Source organism: Fistularia commersonii, chromosome 12 (assembly GCF_037954325.1).
Source record: "Fistularia commersonii isolate RoL2024-O1a breed Wild chromosome 12, RoL_Fcom_v1.0, whole genome shotgun sequence".
Classification (NCBI taxonomy): Eukaryota; Metazoa; Chordata; class Actinopteri; order Syngnathiformes; family Fistulariidae; genus Fistularia; species Fistularia commersonii.
The window spans coordinates 5964324-5985779 of NC_141295.1; the positions used below are offsets into that span (position 1 = coordinate 5964324).

The following is a 21456-nucleotide window of genomic DNA, read 5'->3' on the forward strand; positions in this document are numbered from 1 at the left end:
GTCGGACTTGAGGCTGCACATCCTGGACACTCGGTGAAGGGTAGGGCGGAGCTGATGACACTAGCTGTTGTTGTCCAATCATCTCGGACAGGGTCGGGAACCTTTTTGACTGAGAGCCAAAAAAAACACATATTTTAAAATCTGATCCTAAGAGAGCCATATGTATATTTTAATACCGAAAACAACTAAATGGAAGAGAAAGACCAACAATTTTAGAGTACAATAAGACTGAATTTATTTTGAACAACATACTTTGCTATAACAAAGTAACTTAATAACAAGAAAAGTGCCTATTATAACGCTACTAAACGTGACCGCAGGTTCGTCTTCATGTTTTCTAGGTGCGAGAACGACCGTCCATTGTCAATATTATAACAAGCAGCTGGTCTGCAGGCTGAAGTTTTTTTCTGTCCATTTGTGTTTACTTGCCAGCTCTGCTTATTTACCCACACGTCCGAAAACTTCAGGTCAGCAACTTCTGATCTAAATGGAAGAAGACCAACAATGTATGTTTAATAATAAGACTCTGTTAAAACATGTTGTTCAAAATAAATGAAAAGGTATTTATTAATAAGAAAAGTAGTTCTTACTATTAAAGCGACTTCTGGTGGTGCAGGGTTTTGCTAATGTCTTTGCAGTCTGGTTGATGGTGGTGAGGTTCAGCTTCATGCAGGCGTTTAGGCTTCCGTCTGTTAAGCGTGACCGCAAGTTGGTTTTGATGTGTTTTAGGTGTGAGAACGACCGCTCGCATGCATATGTAGATCCAAACACGGTCAATACCGTGCAAGCATAGTGGCAAGACTCACACGCTGCGGTGTTTTGTACGTGACGGGAAGCGCGTTCCAGGTTTTGACAATCAGCTGGTCTGCAGGCTGAGGTTTTTTCATGTCTGTCCATTTGTGTTTACTTGCCAGCTCTGCTTGCTCTCGTGCAAGTCTTTCCAAATCATCATTATCAGCAGAAGTTCAAAGACTCAAAGTCAGTGTTTAAATACCAAAACATCACATTTATTCACAAAATACTTTCATGACAAGCAATGGAGAAGGAGGAATTAAAAACCTAGTGTGTAAAACTGGACCGCACAGTTTTGAACAGTGTTCATACAAATAGAGATCTCACAGACACTAACTAAACTAAACTGACTAAAATGTAAATAAACAGTGCAGGAAATCACTCACCTGTGGATATTAAGATGTTTACTAGATGTTTACTGTCCACTGGACTCAGGAGATGGACATATAGATGTGCGATCAGGTGACCAGATCCAGCCAATCAGCGAGCAGCTGCTCATCTCCTCATTCCAGGCGCAGGTGAGTCTAGCCAATCATCTGGCGCCATCTAGTGGCGAGACGTGGCAACGACAGCTGATTGGCTCCGAGGTGCTCCAGATATATGGTTTTATTTCTACCACAGTCGAGCTTCACTCTTTAGCTTGCAGCTTTCTAGCAACCCTGTTGTGTCCCTTAGCTTAGTGCGTTAGCATGAAACCTTCTGTTACAAGAGTTAAAATGAAATACACAAAAGGTAATAAATCAAAAAAAAAAGAGTGTTTCCTCCCCATCGGGGAATCGAACGCTGGTTTTCCGCATGACAGGTGAAGATACTGTCCAGTAAACTAACATAGAGACACATTGACAGACTGTAAAAATCTCAAAAGATAACTTTTAACGGTTTGTTCCTCACTGACCCTTGTCCCTTCTGTTAGAATATTCTGTTATAATAATTGTGTTTACACACATTCATTGTATTTACTTATTTTGATTGTAGTCCTTGTGTGACGTGAGGACGCTCACGTCAAGCGAGGGACTTGCAAAATCCCCTACGTCAAATGATAGAATCTCCAACCTCACATCATTATTTCACTATCAATTTCAAAGACTGTAAAATGTAACTGCGAGACCCCATCATGTAAGGTGAAGGAATGCGCTACCCTGCTGTTCCAATGACACCCCGGGGATAATCGACTAGAGCCAGGGGTCGGAGGAAGTCATTATCAGGACTTCTTCCGACCCTTTTGGCCAAAAGGTATAAAATGAGCCTGATCCTTTGGATCGGAGCCAGAACTTCTTCATCTACACATTCGACTGGACGCGTCTCAGCGGGTGTCTGGAGGAGCCGAACGATCCTCGCAGGGTGACATTCATTCTGGCCCTGGATATCTCCTAAGTGTATTTTCCTGACTTTTGATAAACCATTCTTGCCTGATTAGTTCCTGGCCGTTGTGAAGTTTTTCCCTGAATGATAATCTGAACACACCGGGACAACAAAGTCCGGTCCCGTGGCAGGAGCCACAAAAACGGACAAAATATCAACCTGTGTTATTTTATTTTCCTTTTGTTTTTGTTTTTTTTGGGGGGTACATTTCCTGTCACAGTGTTTAGAACCTCCTCCCGCCTCTCCCGTTCCTTACTGACAACTAACTAAATAACTAACTGGTTAATAGTCCATCACACAAGTGATAGTAAAGTGTCCCCACAAACTGAGAGGAGAATTCGTCTTATCTCGAGTCAACGTTCATCATCGACCTATGAACTCCTCAGAGAAAAACAGCAAGAAAAGGAAGAAGCAGCTTCATTCAACTGGATGTGTGTTCGTACAAGTAGAGTTCACACAGGAAAGAGGAAACAGGGGTCACACACACAATTAAACAAACTTAAATGTAAATAAAAATGGCAGTAAATCCCTCACCTGTGTATATTAAGATGTTTCCTCCCCGTTTATGAATCGAACCCCGGTTTTCTGCGAAAGTGTCGATACTGTTCACTGGACTAATGACAAGATGGACACAGGTGTGCGATCGTGTGACCCGGCCCAGCCAATCAGCGAGCAGCTGCTCGTCTCCTCGTTCCAGATGTGGGTGAGTCCAGCCAATCGCCTGGCGCCATCTAGTGGCGAGACTTTGAGATGACACCTGATTGGCTCCGAGGTGCTCCTGACGGCAGACAACGGCAGACAACGATCCTCGCGGGGTGACATTCATTCTGGCCCGGGATATCTCCTAAGTGTATTTTCCTGACTTTGAATAAACCATTCTTGCTTGATTAGTTCCTGGCCGTTGTGACGTTTTTCCCTGAATGATAATCTGAACACACCGGGACAACAAAGTCCGGTCCCGTGGCAGGAGCCACAAAAACGGACAATACTTTCATGACAAGCAATGCAGAAGGACGAATTAAAAACCTTGTGTGTAAAACTGGACCGCACAGTTTTGAACAGTGCTCATACAAATAGAGATCTCACAGACACTAACTAAACTAAACTAACTAAAATGTAAATAAACAGTGCAGGAAATCACTCACCTGTGGATATTAAGATGTTTACTAGATGTTTACTGTCCACTGGACTCAGGAGATGGACACATATATGTGCGATCAGGTGACCAGATCCAGCCAATCAGCGAGCAGCTGCTCATCTCCTGATTCCAGGCGCAGGTGAATCTAGCCAATCATCTGGCACCATCTAGTGGCGAGACGTGGCAACGACAGCTGATTGGCTCCGAGGTGCTCCAGATATATGGCTTTATTTCTACCACAGTCGAGCTTCACTCTTTAGCTTGCAGCTTTCTAGCAACCCTGTTGTGTCCCTTAGCTTAGTGCGTTAGCATGAAACCTTCTGTTACAAGAGTTAAAATGAAATACACAAAAGGTAATAAATCAAAAAAAAGTCTTTCCTCCCCGTCGGGGAATCGAACGCTGGTTTTCCGCATGACAGGTGAAGATACTGTCCAGTAAACGAACATAGAGACACACTGACAGACTGTAAAAATCTCAAAAGATAACTTTTAACGGTTTGTTCCTCACTGACCCTTGTCCCTTCCAACTGCCTGCAACCTGTAAATAAAACGTGCATCCACTTCTTCAGTCTCTATGAATATTAGCGGTTTCATGAATTTAATTAAACCTTAGAATATCCATCTTCATTCAGTCGTGGATTCGACACACCTGAGCCAATCTGCCTCCTGAAATGAATCTTGCAAAGCTAAAAAGACCAAATCCTTGGATGCAACTTATCAATATATCTGGGAAATGCTTCCCTCTTCATCTCCATGACAAACATTGCAGAATTAGGAATTTAAAGGCCAGCCTGTAACCTTTGGCATGTTAGGAGAAAAGATTCAAGAGATTCAAAGCATTGATTGTGACACGTAGTGTAGAAACGGGTTTCCTTGCACGAAGAGTGTTTCCTCCTCGTCGAGGAGTGTTTCGCAGACAGGTGGAGATACTGTCCACGATACGAACGTGGGATGAAGATGATCTGAGAAGATCCAGCTGACCAGGATTCTCCTTTTAGTAGTAAATTGAGAAATTATCACTGCAATCCAGCAGGTTTCCGTAGTGTAGTGGTTATCACGTTCGCCTCACACGCGAAAGGTCCTCGGTTCGAAACCGGGCGGAAACATTTTAAGCTGTAGCCCGGAGAAGTTGGCATTTATTTTGGTCCCTTTTTGGATCATCTGACCCCGTTTCCTCCACAAGTCAGAAGAAGAGGAGCACTCACCTGTGGATATTAAGACTTTTCCTCCCAGGCTTCCCAGTCCGCTGGGCACAGGTGTGCGATCATGTGACCACATCCGGCCAATCAGCAAGCAGCTGCTCGTCTCCACATTCCAGGAGCAGGTGAGTCGAGTTTGCAGCAGGAAGGAGAACCAGGTGTTTCAGCCAATCTTCTGGCTTCATCTCCAGCTCTGGGGTGTTTTCTCACCTCTGCTGGACACCAGTGGAATTACAGCTCAGAGCTCATCCTGACTTCTGTGCTGGTCAAGATAAGGACAACTTTATTAATCCCGAAGAAAATTGTTGTGCCAGAGTTACAGAAAATATAACAGTAATAAATAATAAAAAGAAAAGGCAGAATTAGAAATAAAATAAACTATAAAGTGTCTCAGTGAAACTATGAAGTGTCTTAGTAACAAGTGAGGTAAGGAGTGCACAATAGTATGATCAAGGAAAAATTGTAGTGTAGCTGTTATGAAATGAAATATTGCACAGTTTTTGTTTTTTTTTAGGTTAAAGATAGGTTTTTATGGTTGCCGGCGGCTGAATGGAGAGGAATTAAAAAGTCTGATCGCCTCAGGGAGGAAAGACCTCCTGTGGCGTTCAGTGGAGCTCCTCGGTGGTATCAGTCTGCGGCTGAAAGAGCTCTGACAGGACGTCAGTGTCCATGCAGGGGGTGATGGATGTTGTCCATGATGCTGAGGAGCTTCCTCAGCATCCTCCTCTCTGACACCTGCACCACAGACTCCAGCTCCACTCCCAGGACAGATCCAGCTCTCCTGATGAGCTTGTTGAGTCTGTTAGCATCAGCTGTCTTGATCCTGCTGCCCAGAACACAACAGCGTAGAAGATGACGCCGGACACCACCGAGTGGTAGAACATCTGCAGCATGGACCTGCAGACGTTGAAAGATCTGAGCCTCCTGAGGAAGAACAGGCGGCTCTGACCCTTCTTGAAGATGGCGTTGGTGTTAACAGTTCAGTCCAGTTTACTGTCCAAGTGGACACCCAGGTACTTATAACTGTCCACAATGTCCACCTCTGTACCCCTGATGGTGACCGGGGTCGGATGGGTCCTCTGTTTCCTGAAATCCACCACCAGCTCCTTTGTCTTTGTGACACTGAGCTGGAGGTGGATTCAGTCCACATCATTCCACAAACCATGTCCACCAACTCTCTTCCTTTTCCTGTCATAGTCCAGATATCAAAGTTCCTCCTCTCAGTCCCAAACTCTTTCCTTTCCTCTTCTCTCTCTGCTTCCGATGCTCATGTCAAAGTCAAACCAAATGGCTCCATTAGGTCATCAGGATGTATTTCGAGTTGTTTACGTGGAGAAACATATGAGCTGGAGGTGACGAGAGTTTCCTCTCCATCGGGGAAGCAAACTCCGCTCCTCCACGTAACAGGCAGAGATACTGTCCACTCTGCTGTTGACGTCTTTCCTACCTGAGGCGATCAGACTTTTTAATTCCTCTCCATTCAGCCGCCGGCAACCATAAAAACCTATCTTTAACCTAAAAACAAACAAAAATGTGCAATATCTCATTTCTGTGCAATATTCAGAAACTGTGCAATATTTCATCTCATAACAGCTACACTACAATGTTTCCTTCTATCATACTATTGTGCACTCCTTACCTCACTTGTTACTAAGACACTTATAGTTTTATCACTGCTTACTAAGACACTTTATAGTTTCACTGATACACTTTATAGTTTATAGTTTATTTTTATTTCTAATTCTGCCTTTCTTTTATTATTTATTACTGTTATATTTTCTGTAACTCTGGCACTGCAATTTCCTTCGGGATTAATAAAGTTGTTCTTATTCTTATTCTTATTCTTATATCCTGGACACTCGGTGAAGGGTAGGGCGGAGCTGATAACACTAGCTGTTGTTGTCCAATCATCTAGAAGCTCTCCCTGACCACCCAGACCCTTTCTCAACTGCTCCCTTTTCAGCTTCCACCACTTTGTCCTCTGCTCTGTCTTTGTCCTCTTCATCTTCCTTGTCACCAGAGTCATCCTACAAACCACCATCCTATGCTGCCTGCTTACAGTCCCACCAACAACTACTTTGCAGTCACTGATCTCTTTCAGGTCACCTCGTCTATACAAGATGTAGTCTACCCACATTCTCCTACCTCTGCTCTTATAAGTTACCCTAAGTTCCTGTCTTTTCTGGACAAAAAGGGCTCACCACAGCCCTTGTGAACTCTGCTCTTTCACGTAACAGGCAGAGATACTTTCCACTCTGCTGTCTGACAAGTCCAGCTGACCCTGATTCTCCATTCCCTTCTGAATTAACATCTCAGATGTAGAGACCAAACCTGCAGGTTTCCGTAGTGTAGTGGTTATCACGTTCGACGGGAGGGGGTGGAGAGAGTCCCAGTGGGGGGCAGGAGGGCTGAGGTGTAAACGAGACATCGTCCAGGGAAGCAGAAGAGGTGCGTGGGGGAGGGGGAAAGCTCCTTAAAGTGAGGGGTGAGGGCGCAGGGGAAGGAAAGTCCTGAGAGGAGCTGGGGGGAGGGTGGGCGGAGGCACCTTCATCAAATCTGTTAAAAAACAGGTTTAGTTCGTTTGCCTCCTACAAGTCTCCTTCCATCATCTGGCTTGCTTGTTTTCCATGGCCAGTGATGGTTTTCAACCCACTCCACACCTCCCTCATGTTGTTCTGCTGGAGTTTGCTCTCCAGCTTCCTCCTGAAACTGTCCTTTCCCTCTGCGATCTTCTCCCTCAGCTCAGTCTGCACCTTCTTCAGTTCCTCTTTGTCTCCACTTCTGAATGCCGCCTTCTTCCTGTTCAGCGTGTCTTTAATGTCCTTAGTCACCCAGGGTTTGTTGTTTGAGAAACAACACACAGTCTTGGTGGGGATGATGTTGTCCGTGCAGAAGTTGACATAGTCAGTTATACAGTCGGAGAGTCTTCTGACGTCGTCTCCCTGGTCCTCGCAGAGCACATCCAAGTCCGTCGTCTCGAAGCATCCCTGAAGAGTCAGTTCTGCCTCCTGTGACCAATGCTCCCGTAGGCTACGACTTTGCGACTGGGAAGGGCGTGATTCGGAGGAATACCCCCCCACGACAGGTGTTGTGCTATTGGACTTCTTTGCTCATCACAGATTGTCCATAACCAACACCATGGTCAGGCATGAAGGTGTCCATATGTGCACTAGACAAGTCCAGCTGACCCTGATTCTCCATTCCCTTCTGAATTAAGAAATCACATGTGGACAATGCACCTGCAGGTTTCCGTAGTGTAGTGGTTATCACGTTTCCTCTCCGTCGGGGAAGCAAACTCCGCTCCTCCACGTAACAGGCAGAGATACTGTCCACTATGCTGTGGACAGTATGTGCAGTGGAATTACAGCTCCAAGCTCATCCTGACTTCTGTGCTGGTCACCGATTGTCCACAACTAACACCATGGTCAGGAATGAAGGTGTCCATATTTGCACTTGGAACCAAGACACCTGAGGCCACGGTTCTTCGATCGACCTTGTGGTCGTGTTGTCGGACTTGAGGCTGCACATCCTGGACACTCGGTGAAGGGTAGGGCGGAGCTGATGACACTAGCTGTTGTTGTCCAATCATCTAGAAGCTCACCCTGACCACCTGGAGCCTTTCTCTACTCCTCCCTGAAAACCATGCAACACTCCTCCCTTTTCAGCTTCCACCACTTTGTCCTCTTCATCTTCCTTGTCACCAGAGTCATCCTACAAACCACCATCCTATGCTGCCTGCTTACGCTCTCACCAACAACTATGTTGGAGTCACTGATCCCTTTCAGGTCACCTCTTCTACACAAGATGTAGTCTACCAACTGTTAAAATTTGCGCGAGATTCAGGCGAAGGCTCTTGTCACCCCGTGCATTGAGAGAAGGGAGCGCCTGCCCCGCACAGAAGCCTCCGCGGCCATTGTGGAAGCTGTTCAGGCGGCCGAAACCTGCCCCGATCCACCCGAGGCTACGGCCGGGTCGGTCAAAAGAAAAAGGTGCCACTTCTGCCCCTGGAAGAAAGACTGCAAGACAAAAGCTGTGTGCTGCACATGTGAGAAATACATCTGCAAAAAACATTCTCACCTTCACACATTCTGTCCTACATGTGCTAAATAGAGTTGATGTTGAAAATAGTTCACAAAGTCAAGCAACATTTTGTTGTTTTCTTGTGTTATGAGAGAAGTGCTTTTTTTATAATTCACTTCCTAAAAAATATATAAGAATAAACTGTTGACAAAAATGTTCCAGATTGTTGACTGTTTTTTTTATTCCCTTTCTATATAATTAATTCAGAGATAATGACTTCAAATTTATATAATAGCAATAATAAACCTTAACGGTGTAAAAAAAACTGTTATGACAGTTGGTTTTTGGTAAAAAAAAAAAAAAAGGTGGAATCATGTTTACTGGTGATCCTCTTTTTTAATGTGTAACAATAAATTTGTCTCTGCATTCTGTCTCTCATAGTTGAATTGTACCGATGATGAAAATGACAGGCCTCGCTCATCTTTTTCAGAGGGTTTTCTTGAGACTGTTTCTCAGCCGGTGTGAGATGATGTCGCACATTTTTATCTTGTTCAATTCTCCTCAAAGGAGTTTACATTGGAAAGAGGAAGGAAGTTGAATTAAATGCAGCGTTGCCACCACCCCACCCTCAAACACACACTGAAGACACTTCTTTCTCTCAGATTCTTCCAGGCTAATATGAGACTGGTGTCTCTGGGTCATCTGCCGGAGCGGCGATGAGTCCGACCGAAGCGCTGAGTGGACTCGTGGTCCTGCTCCTGTCCCTCCAAGGTACCGAACTTCTCCTTTCTATTTCGTGAAGCATCACACGGCGACTGACGGAAATCGCGACAGAGATGCACCTTTGTATCTGGATACCGTCCTGTTATTTCTACATTCGCCGTTTGTTTTTTGAGGAGATTTCAAGGATCGCCAAAGTGTAGAAAGTCGCCAGAGAACCGCCGAGAGTCCTCTCTCTTCAGATAACTCGGCGTTCCCGTCCCAGTTGGAGCCTGAGGTTCTGCCGCCGTCATTTCTGACCGAGCGTGCTCCTCGCCCATGCTCCTGAAGACACTTCTCGCGTCTTGAAGATCTTCCGTTCGGTCCAGTTCTAACAGACCTTTGAGAGTTTTTCGGCTTGAACATAGCGAACCATCTCGGCTCGGTCCGACCCAAAGCTCAATTTCCCCGTCTCGTGTCGGCACGTTTGAACCGAAGGGACTCAGTCAGGCGGCAGACGAGCGTCACGCAGCCTCACGCTGGATCAAAATGATCTTCCTGCGATAAAAATGCAAAGGTATTCATTGTTAAATTGTTAAAAGTTTTTCCTTCCTGTTTCCCCCCTTGATGTTGCAGTGTCTCCTTCCTACACTGAGTGGGAGGTGAAGTACAGATCCATGAGACTCTGCACACTGACAGGATTCAGTGCAGAGATAAGATGCACCTTCAACTACCCGTCATATTCAGACAGATTGCCAAAAAGATGGAATAAGTTACACAGGACACTGTGGTTCACTGAGCAGAGAGACGGCCCACCAGTGGACCTGACAACAGAGCCTGAGTACGCAGGCCGGGTGAAGAATAAGTGTGGATACAAGTGGTGCACTCTGACAATCTCCAACCTGAGAGAGAGCGACGCTGCCACCTACACATTCAGAATCATCACTGACCTGGATAATTTCACCGGATCCCCCGGGGTCACTCTGGAAGTCAAGAGTAAGACCCCAGCAGCAACGTTTCTCCGACTGGACGTTTCCATCACACACAAATTTCAAACAAAAAAAGAAAAAAATATTCCTTTTGTGTGAAGTTAGATTTGAATGAAATATCTTTCCTGTCTTTCGTCCCTCCAGGCCTCAGGATCATAAAATACTATTATTACATGTCATGTGTCGACGACTGTGGAACGACGTGGATTGCATATAGCTGGTTTAGAAATGGAGGGGAAATTGAAGGAGAAAGAAAAAATTATTATTATTATTCCAAAGAAACTTCTGCAGACAGTGTGTCTTGTGCCATGCAAGGATACGAGCGCCATCCCTCCCCTGCAGTGTGTGAGTCCCCTCTTTGTTAGCATCTCTCTTCTATTATTCTGATCTCTTTGTGACTCTGCTTGGAAATGTTCTCTCTCAGGTGTGAAGGGTTCTGTGTGCAACATGGTGACCTACACCCACAGAGACATCTGCGCCCCCAAGGGCTCGGCCGTGGACATCTCCTGCAGCTACACCAGTCCAGGGACAGTTTCGTCCACGTTCTGGTTCCGCACTGAAGGGAAGGATCGGAGGCCTCCCTCACAGCCTGAAGACATCAGGAAAAAGGCAAACTACATCGGACGTGTTGAGGTGGACGGTTCAGGGAACGGACGCTCCACACTGAGAATCAGCAACCTGAGCGAGAGCGATTCAGCAGAGTATCACTTCAGACTTGAGGGGACAGGCTTTCGATGGAACAACGAGTTACCTGCGACAACGCTGACCGTTACAGGTGCTGAAGAACTTTCACCGCTTCCAGACTTTGGTTCACAGCAAAGGTCGAACTCAGATTTCAACTGTATTCTGAGAGGAACATCCTCTCCCTCATAACTCTTCTCCTTCTCTTCACCATCTTCAACATACCACACTGTCGTCCGTGTGGAGGCAAACATCCGGCCGAAGCCCATCGCTTTAGAAAGCATCGGCTGCTTCTTTACGATGACATTATTCCCCGCTCTCTCTTTGGTATCCAGCTCTGCAGGTTCAGGTCAGGAGGACAAACAACTATAAGAACATGGTGGAAGTGGAGCTGTTGTGTCACAGCAGCTGCAGCTCAGTGGGTCGTTTTTCCTACATCTGGATGCTGAACGGAAGTGAGATCCCCTCCCAGAAGAAGGATCACCTGAAGGTCCATTTGAGTCCCGCAGAGTTTGTCTCCTGTGCTTTGGAAGGACATCTTCAGCACCCATCTCCGCCGCTGTGTGAGTGTTCCTTCATTCTTATTGGAAAACCAAACAACCTGAAGAGTCCAGCCTGAAGCCGTCATCCTGCCGTCCACTTGCAGGGGAAAGTTAAACATGCTGACTTGTAACTACATGTCTTTTGTTTCCACATCTTCACCCCCAGATGCTCCGGATGTCCCCCGGGTGTCGTTCAGTGCTGCTGACATCCTGGAGGGCAGCTCAGTGCCTCTGACCTGCCTTAGCGCTCTGGGGGAGACAGTGAAGTACCTCTGGTACAAGATTGGAAGGGAAAACACCACGGTGGGCACAGAAAGACAACTCCTCCTCAGTCCAGTTCGGAGCTCAGACTCCGGGAAGTATTACTGCACCGTTGAAAATGTGCTGGGGTCGAAGTCGTCTGAGGCCGTCCACATCGATGTGAAATGTGAGTCAGAGAGGTTATTTGACAAAACTACATCCATTAAAGTCTGTCCCTCGTAAACTTGTTGCTGGGCTTGTTGCCGCTCAGGTCATGTGGGTAAACAGGCACGTCTTCAAACATCACCGCCCACATACTTCCCATGTCTGCTTTACGTTGGTCAGCAATTCGTCCCCCTGAGGGCAGTTCAGAGGTCCGTTTCAGACAATGACTAACATGGTGCCGGTGGATGAGCTGGGGATGATGTACATTCTGAGAAAGAACAAGAAGAGGCAGAAGAGTTATCAGTGATCCGAAATGTCCTTTCGGTGTCTCTCCATTTCCCAGATTCAATGAAAGCGGTGGGATCAATCGCTGCACTTTTCTTTCGGGTCCTGGTTTTGCTCCTGGTCACCCTGTTTCTCAGGTAAGTGCCTCAAGGTTGACACCCAAAGACTTTCCCTTCAGTTTAACATGAGTACTCAAGATCTGGTCTTTCCTGCCTCCCAGTAAAAAGATGTTCGAGTGGAACCGGATGGGGAAGCAGAGGTGAGGAACCAGATCTTCCTCAAACCTCCTTGACCAGCAGACTGAAGCCCCTCCGTCTCCTCAGGAACACCAGTACCAGAACTCCTCGGCCGGAGCAGGAGCAACGGCAGGAGGGCCGGACGGTGACCTTGCATACTCCACTGTGACCTTCAAGAAAAGCCATGAAGAACCCGTCGACTCCATCGTCCTTCGAACCAAAGGCCTCGGCCTGGGCGATGAGGATGAAGAGAAGGAAAGGGATGAGGATTAGGTGGAGTACAGTGTTATCAAATCTCCAGGGTGAGTCCTGGAGATTCTCCCAGGACCCCCTCTGTTGCCGAGAGCCTGCTTTTCATTGGTGGTTGCTATGGTAACGCCGACAGCTTTTAGAACGCAGACCTTCCCCCTCATGTCGTAAGTGCGCCGCTGCTGTGCGATAAAGGCCAAAGTCTGTCGGGCCATGGAGGGTTTGTCACAACCAGGGACTTTGTCTAAAACTGTAAGATCTGTTACTTTGGACACTTCCATGAAGCTCTTGCAGGACATTGTTAATCCCCTGCATGAAACCTGCGAGCAGTAGGCGGGTCCTCCGAGCAGCGTCCGGGGAGCAGCCGTGGATTCGCTGCCTTGCTCACCGACTCTCCGGCAGGCCAGAAGAAGAACGGGAATCCACCCATTCAACTGCTTTCTTTGTTGCTCCTTCCTACAACCCATCCATCATCTACCGCTTATCTTGCCCTCACTATTTTAAAATAAAGAGCATTTCAAACTCACTGAACAAGTGGCTAATGTGTCACTTACTTCCTACTTCAGCCCATCAATAAATTATTATTAACATCCATCCATCTTCCCTCGTTTAGCCAGAATCAGGTGGCGGGGCAGCAGCCGGAGCAGTGAGGCCAAGACCTCCCTCTCCCCCGCCATATGGTCCAGCTCCTTTTGGGGACCCCAAGACGTTCCCAGGCCAGCCTGGAGACATGGTCTCTCCAGTGTGTCCTGGCTCTTCCCCAAGATGGACATGCCTGGAAAACCTCCCCTGCGAGGTGTCCAGGAGTCCCCGCATCTGACTCCTCTCCTCTACTTCGAGCTCCTCCCAGATGACCCAACTTCTCACCCCGTCTCTAAGGGAGAGTCTGGCCACCCTGCGGAGGAAAGTCCCTTCGTCCGCTTCTTTCATCTCGTTCTTTAGGTCACCACCCACAGCTCGTGACCATAGGTGAGGGTGGGAATGTAGATGGACCAGTAAATTGAGAGCCTCGCCTTTTGGCTCAGCTCCCTCTTCACCACGACAGACCGGTACAGAGTCCGCATTGCTGCAGACGTCGCACCGATCCATCCCTCACTCGTGAACAAGACCCCTACGTACCTGAACTCCCCCACTTGGGGCAGTACCTCTTCCCCAACCACGCAATGCAGCAGAGGCGTGTCAGCCAGGACAGCCCTACCCCATCCAGAGCCTTGAGGAACACAGGGCGGACCTCATCCACCCCCTGGGCCCTGCTGCAGAAGAGCTTTTGACCACTTCAGCCCCTGAAATAGGTGTGTCCGCTCCAGAGTGCCCCAGCTTGGAAGTATTCTTGGAAGCATTCCTACCACCGATCTACAACGTCTTGAGTTGAGGTCAGCAGTGCCCCGCTCCCACTGTACGCAGTGTTGACAGAGCGTTGTTTCCCCCTCCTAAGCCGCCGGATAGTGGACCAGAATCTCCTCGACGCCCACCAGAAGTTGTAATCCACGGTCTCCCCAAACTCCTCCCATGCTCGAGTTTTGCATCGGCAACCACCGAGACCACATACCGCTTGGCCTGCCGGTACCTGTCAGCTGCCTCCAGAGCCCCACAGTCCAGAAAGGCCCGATAGGACTTCAAGTTTGACGGCATCCCTCACCGCCGGAGTCCACCAGCGGGTTTGAGGGTTGCCACCCCGACAGGCGCTGACCACCTTTCGGCCACAGCTCCGGTCTGCTACCTCATCAATGGAAGCACAGAACATGGACCATTCTGGCTCAATGTCCCCCGCCTCCCTCGGGATGTGGTTGTGGTTCTACCAGAGGTGTGAGTTGAAACTCCTTTTGACTGGGTACTCTGCTAGACGAGCCAGCTCACCACCAGGTGATGATCAGTTGACAGCGCCGCCCCGCTCTTCACCCGAGTGTCCAGGACACGCCACCGCAAGTCCAACGATTCGGTCCGGCTACCGCCTGGCTCACGCTGCGCCCCTCGACCCTTCCTGTGGGTGGTGAGCCATCATTATCATCGACATCTTATCGAAATCAACTTATCGCGGCAACTGAATTTAAGGGGGTTGTTAGTCGCAGGATTGCAACTGGCTAATGACACCCCATGAACATAACAACCCCCTTTGACCGAGTTTCTGGCCATCAACTCGTCCATTTCCGTAACAAGCTACCATAACCTAGACCCGCCCAAAACAAGTATATTCAGAAACTTCAGAGGCCTCTGTGATGAGGGCTGACACGCCTGCAAGTGAAGAAATTCAAGTCCAGTTGCCCCGATAAGAAGATTTCAACAAGAGTTCACCTCGAGCCGGGTGACTGAGAACCTCCAGTCATCACCAACATCAAGAGAAGGACAAGAAGGTCTTCTAAGTCCCAGTTTGGATCGTCCGACCGTGTTTCCTCCAACCAGCTGTCAGTACAAACCTGATAAGGGTTTCAGTGAAGCCTCCTTAAATTATTTCACTGAAGGTACCTTCTCAGATTCCTGCCACACCTGTTAGACATTGAATATGAAACAAAGTCCAAGAACGGCTAGTAGGTAGCAGTGCTTCCCTTCCTCACCTCCAATAAGGTGGAATTGTGCAGCGTTCAGGGAACAAACCTTAGGATAGGAGATAGCACCTCCACATCTGCTGTTTGATGAATGTTCTGGAGGAAAATGACTACATTTAGCAAACTTCCGAAAACTTCTGCAGTAACTTAATGTGACCATGAGGGAGAAACAAAGCAGTGTCCACAGCAGGATCACTGAGGAGTGGCTTTTTATGCTCAAAGACTCAAAGTCAGTGTTTAAATACCAAAACATCACATTTATTCACAAAATACTTTCATGACAAGCAATGCAGAAGGAGGAATTAAAAACCTAGTGTGTAAAACTGGACCGCACAGTTTTGAACAGTGTTCATACAAATAGAGATCTCACAGACACTAACTAAACTAAACTAACTAAAATGTAAATAAACAGTGCAGGAAATCACTCACCTGTGGATATTAAGATGTTTACTGTCCACTGGACTCAGGAGATGGACATATACATGTGCAATCAGGTGACCAGATCCAGCCAATCAGCGAGCAGCTGCTCATCGCCTGATTCCAGACGCAGGTGAGTCTAGCCAATCATCTGGCGCCATCTAGTGGCGAGACTTTGCTACGACAGCTGATTGGCTCCGAGGTGCTCCAGATATATGGCTTTATTTCTACCACAGTCGAGCTTCACTCTTTAGCTTGCAGCTTTCTAGCAACCCTGTTGTGTCCCTTAGCTTAGTGCGTTAGCATGAAACCTTCTGTTACAAGAGTTAAAATGAAATACACAAAAGGTAATAAATCAAAAAAAGAGTCTTTCCTCCCCGTTGGGAAATCGAACGCCGTTTTTTTCCGCATGACAGGTGAAGATACTGTCCAGTAAACTAACATAGAGACACATTGACAGACTGTAAAAATCTCAAAAGATAACTTTGAACAGTTTGTTCCTCACTGACCCTTGTCCCTTCCAACTGCCTGCAACCTGTAAATAAAACGAGCATCCACTTCTTCAGTCTCTATGAATGTTAGCGGTTTAATGAATTCACTAAAACCTTAAAATATCCATCTTCATTCGGTCGTGGATTCGACACACCTGAGCCAATCTGCCTCCTGAAATGAATCTTGCAAAGCTAAAAAGACCAAATCCTTGGATGCAACTTATCAATATATCTGGGAAATGCTTCCCTCTTCATCTCCATGACAAGCATTGCAGAATTAGGAATTTAAAGGCCAGCCTGTAACCTTTGGCATGTTAGGAGAAAAGATTCAAGAGATTCAAAGCATTGATTGTCGTAGTGTAGAAACGGGTTTTCCTGCACGGTGAAATTCCTACTTTGCTGTCCGCAGTGCATCTGGATATGAATTAATGAGAAACAATGATCACCTTTTGCAGCCTCGCTGTTTCGCGGATCTTTTTAATGCTTATTTTTTACGGTAGACCAACAATCTCCGGGCCTTGTCTCTGTACAACTCACCAAATTTAAGTTTGCAAATTTTCTCCATGATGAGGACGAAACGTTCCGCGCCGGCAAAGGCACCCGACGACGCGCCCAAATTTAAGAGGAAGTTGTTAACTATCCCAGAAAAAGAGAAACTTGTGGACATGCTGAATGAAGGTAGCAGGTATGCGGCTGGAGGGCGTCGTTACCGAATAAATGAATCTTCGGTTTGTTACATAAAATAACGAGGACGACGGCGGCGATAAGTTTTAACAAGGATGCAACAAGGGTTGTGAGCGTCCGCAACGAGACCACGGCAAGGATGGAGTCGGCTTTAGCTTCATGACGGCGGGAAAAACAACATTATACTGGATGCAAATGTTATCGACAGTGTTTGAAGTGTTTTAGATGAACGTCGGAATATATGTGTCGGATATTAATAAGATGGAATCGACGTTGTTTGGTCATTAAAGAAGTAAACAAAGAGTGTTTCCTCCCCGTCGAGGAGTGTTTCGCAGACAGGTGGAGATACTGTCCACGATACGAACGTGAGATGAAGATGATCTGAGAAGATCCAGCTGACCAGGATTCTCCTTTTAGTTGTAAATTGAGAGATAATAACTGGCCTCTTGTAGGTTTCCGTAGTGTAGTGGTTATCACGTTCGCCTCACACGCGAAAGGTCCTCGGTTTGAAAGCGGGCGGAAACATATTTGTTTTTAGCCTGGAGAAGTTGGCATTTTTTAGGTTTTGGCTGCATATCCTGGACACTCGGTGAAGGGTGTTATACCAGGTGACTTAAAGGCTCATGTGGGCAAAGACTCTTTGACTTGGACTCATTTCTGGGGATATTCTGCATCACTTCATCTAGCTCATTCTTTGTTCCTGTGGTTCATAGCCACTTCCAACACTGAGCAGCACACCTTCAATTTCCAGTTTCAGACTCATAAGTCTATCTGACCTTCTTTTCACCTCTAGGACGTTCCTCACAGACTCCTCCTTCAAGATAACTCCTACTCCATTTCTCTTCTTGTCAGTACCATAATAGTACAACTTAAAGCTGCTCCTAAGCTTCTAGCCTTACTACCTTTCCACCTGGTCTCCTGGACACACAGTATATCCACCTTCCTTCTCTGCATCATGTCCACCAACTCTCTACCTTTTCCTGTCATAGTCCAGATATTCAAAGTCCCTCCTCTCAGTCCCAGAATCTTGCCTTTGCTCTTCGCTCTCTGCTTCTGATGCTCATGTCAGGCAGAGATACTGTCCACAATGCTGTCTGACAGTTCAAAACCGGGGGAGATATTTTGAACTGAAAATATGCTCTTATAAGTTACCCTAAGTTCCTGTCTTTTCTGGGAAAAAAAGGGCTCACTGCAGCCATTTCCATCCTTTTTGCAAAGTCGACCACCATCTGTCCCTCTGCATTCCCATCCTGGATTTTGTAAGTCGCTTCGGATAAAAGCGTCTGCCAAATGACTGTAATGTACCCATCATTCTTGGGGTCCCTTGAGGGGCTGTTAGAAGGTGCTCCTACCTGGGACTCCCTTGTTATACTGGGACACTTCAATGCTCACTTGGGCAACAACTGTGCGACTGGGAAGGGCGTGATTTGGAGGAATAGCCCCCCTACAACAGGGACTTCTGTGCTCATCACAGATTGTCCATAACCAACACCATGGTCAGGGATGAAGAATAAGAATAAGAATAAGAACAACTTTATTAATCCCGAAGGAAATTGCAGTGCCAGAGTTACAGAAAATATAACAGTAATAAATAATAAAAGAGAGGCAGAATTAGAAATAAACTATAAACTATAAAGTGTTTCAGTGAAACTATAAAGTGTCTTAGTAAGCAGTGATAAAACTATAAGTGTCTTAGTAACAAGTGAGGTAAGGAGTGCACAATAGTATGATAGAAGGGAACATTGTAGTGTAGCTGTTATGAGATGAGATGAAATATTGCACAGTTTCTGAATATTGCACAGAAATGAGATATTGCACATTTTTGTTTGTTTTTAAGTTAAAGATAGGTTGTTATGGTTGCCGGCGGCTGAATGGAGAGGAATTAAAAAGTCTGATCGCCTCGGGGAGGAAAGACCTCCTGTGGCGTTCAGTGGAGCTCATCGGTGGAATCAGTCTGCGGCTGAAAGAGCTCTGACAGGACGTCAGTGTGGCATGCAGGGGATGATGGATGTTGTCCATGATGCTGAGGAGCTTCTTCAGCATCCTCCTCTCTGACACCTGCACCACAGACTCCAGCTCCACTCCCAGGACAGATCCAGCTCTCCTGATGAGCTTGTTGAGTCTGTTCGCATCAGCTGTCTTGATCCTGCTGCCCAGAACACAACAGCGTAGAAGATGACGCCGGACACCACCGAGTGGTAGAACATCTGCAGCATGGACCTGCAGACGTTGAAAGATCTGAGCCTCCTGAGGAAGAACAGGCGGCTCTGACCCTTCTTGAAGATGGCGTTGGTGTTAACAGTTCAGTCCAGTTTACTGTCCAAGTGGACACCCAGGTACTTATAACTGTCCACAATGTCCACCTCTGTACCCCTGATGGTGACCGGGGTCGGATGGGTCCTCTGTTTCCTGAAATCCACCACCAGCTCCTTTGTCTTTGTGACATTGAGCTGGAGGTGGTTCAGTCCACACCACTCCACAAACCTGTCCACCACGCTCCTGTACTCCTCCTCCTCCTGGCCTCCGTTGATGCAGCCCACGATGGCAGAGTCATCTGAGAATTTCTGCAGGTGGCAGGACTGCGAGGAGAACCTGAAGTCTGAGGTGTAGAGCGTGAACAGGAAGGGAGACAGGACCGTCCCCTGTGGCGCCCCCGTGCTGCTCACAATGGTGTCCGACGTGATGTTCCCCAGCCTCACGTACTGCGGCCGACCTGTGAGGTAGTTGTTGATCCAGGCCGCGAGTGGAGCATCCACCTGCATGTCCAGAAGCTTCCTGTTCAGCAGGGCAGGTCGAATGGTGTTAAAAGCACTGGAGAAGTCAAAGAACATGACTCTCACAGTGCTTCCTGCCTCCTCCAGGTGTGTGTAGATTCTGTGCAGCAGATAGATGATGGCGTCTTCCACTCCTATCCGGGGCTGGTATGCGAACCGCAGGGGGTCCGGCGAAGGTCCGACGACTGTGCGAAGGTGCCTCAGGACGAGCCTCTCCAGCGACTTCATGACGTGTGATGTCAGGGCCACCGGTCTGTAGTCGCTGTGTGTGCTGGGATGCTTCACCTCGGGCGCTGGAACCAGACATGAGGTTTTCCACCGGTCGGGGACAACCATCTGGGTCAGGCTCAGGTTGAAGAGATGTGAGAAGATCCCACACAGCTGAGAGGCACATCCTTTCAGCACTCTGGGGCTCAGGCCGTCAGGGCCGGCGGCTTTCCTGGGACGGAGGCGGCTGAACTCTCTTCTCACCTCCTCAGCGGTGAAGGCGACAGGAGGGGGTGGAGAGAGTCCTATTGGGGGGCAGGAGGGCTGAGGTGTTAACGAGACGTCGTCCAGGGAAGCAGAAGAGGTGCGTGGGGGAGGGGGAAAGCTCCTTAAAGTGAGGGGTGAGGGCGCAGGGGAAGGAAAGTCCTGAGAGGAGCTGGGGGGAGGGTGGGCGGAGGCACCTTCATCAAATCTGTTAAAAAACAGGTTTAGTTCGTTTGCCTCCTACAAGTCTCCTTCCATCATCTGGCTTGCTTGTTTTCCATGGCCAGTGATGGTTTTCAACCCACTCCACACCTCCCTCATGTTGTTCTGCTGGAGTTTGCTCTCCAGCTTCCTCCTGAAACTGTCCTTTCCCTCTGCGATCTTCTCCCTCAGCTCCGTCTGCACCTTCTTCAGTTCCTCTTTGTCTCCACTTCTGAATGCCGCCTTCTTCCTGTTCAGCGTGTCTTTAATGTCCTTAGTCACCCAGGGTTTGTTGTTTGAGAAACAACGCACAGTCTTGGTGGGGATGATGTTGTCCGTGCAGAAGGTGTCCATATGTGTGCTAGACAAGTCCAGCTGACCATGATTCTCCATTCCTTACTGAATTAAAGAATGAGATGTGGACCATCCTTTGGAGGGTTTCCGTAGTGTAGTGGTTATCACGTTCGCCTCACACGCGAAAGGTCCCCAGGTGGAAACACTTTTGTTTTTGGTCTGGAGAATTTGGCATTTATTTTGGTCCCTTTTAGGGTCATCTGAGTTTCCCTCAGAAGTCAGAAGAAGAGGACCACTCACCTGTAGATATTAGGACTTTTCCTCTCAGGCTTCCCAGTCCACTGAGCACGGGTGTGCGATCATGTGACCACATCCAGCCAATCAGCGAGCAGCTGCTCGTCTCCACATTCCAGGAGCAGGTGAGTCGTGTTTGCAGCAGGAAGGAGAACCAGACGTTTCAGCCAATCTTCTGGCTTCATCTCCAGCTCTGGGGTGTTTTCTCACCTCTGCTGGACACCAGTGGAATTACAGCTCCAAGCTCATCCTGACTTCTGTGCTCATCAAGGATCTTCCACAACTAACACCATGGTCAGGAATGAAGGTGTCCATATGTGCACTTGGAACCAAGACACCTGAGGCCACGGTTCTTCGATCGACCTTGTGGTCGTGTTGTCGGACTTGAGGCTGCACATCCTGGACACTCGGTGAAGGGTAGGGCGGAGCTGATGACACTAGCTGTTGTTGTCCAATCATCTCGGACAGGGTCGGGAACCTTTTTGACTGAGAGAGCCAAAAAAAACACATATTTTAAAATCTGATCCTAAGAGAGCCGTATGTATATTTTAATACCGAAAACAGCTAAATGGAAGAGAAAGACCAACAATTTTAGAGTACAATAAGACTGAATTTATTTTGAACAACATACTTTGCTATAACAAAGTAACTTAATAACAAGAAAAGTGCTTCTTAATTATAACGCTACTA

The 21456-nt window shown here is 47.5% G+C and overlaps 2 protein-coding genes and 1 long non-coding RNA gene across 3 annotated transcripts in view; 1 reads left to right on the forward strand and 2 right to left on the reverse strand.

Moving 5' to 3' along the window:
* LOC147228530 (cytokine receptor common subunit beta-like) overlaps nucleotides 1-21456 on the reverse strand; it is a 176375-nt gene that overhangs the window by 140490 nt on the left and 14429 nt on the right. The gene's annotated exons all lie outside the window — the stretch shown is intronic.
* On the reverse strand, nucleotides 320-954 carry LOC147228546 (uncharacterized). Its single transcript, XR_015106991.1, has 3 exons — nucleotides 807-954; nucleotides 591-689; nucleotides 320-483 (listed from the first exon to the last, which is right to left on the reverse strand). It is a non-coding gene; the product is annotated as an uncharacterized LOC147228546 (long non-coding RNA).
* On the forward strand, nucleotides 10532-11999 carry LOC147228547 (V-set and immunoglobulin domain-containing protein 4-like). Its single transcript, XM_086156141.1, has 2 exons — nucleotides 10532-11040; nucleotides 11589-11999. The coding sequence occupies exons 1-2, from the start codon at nucleotides 10647-10649 to the stop codon at nucleotides 11903-11905; spliced, it is 711 nt and encodes a 236-aa protein (XP_086012267.1). The 5' UTR covers nucleotides 10532-10646; the 3' UTR covers nucleotides 11906-11999.

What these genes read in the sequence shown, in the direction of transcription:
- LOC147228547 (XM_086156141.1), top strand. Translation starts at nt 10,647, where the DNA reads ATGGTGACCTACACCCACAGAGACATCTGCGCCCCCAAGGGCTCGGCC. An exon ending in GTCGAACTCAGATTTCAACT is followed by an intron (nt 11,041 to 11,588) that starts GTATTCTGAGAG and finishes CTTCACCCCCAG; the next exon opens with ATGCTCCGGATGTCCCCCGG.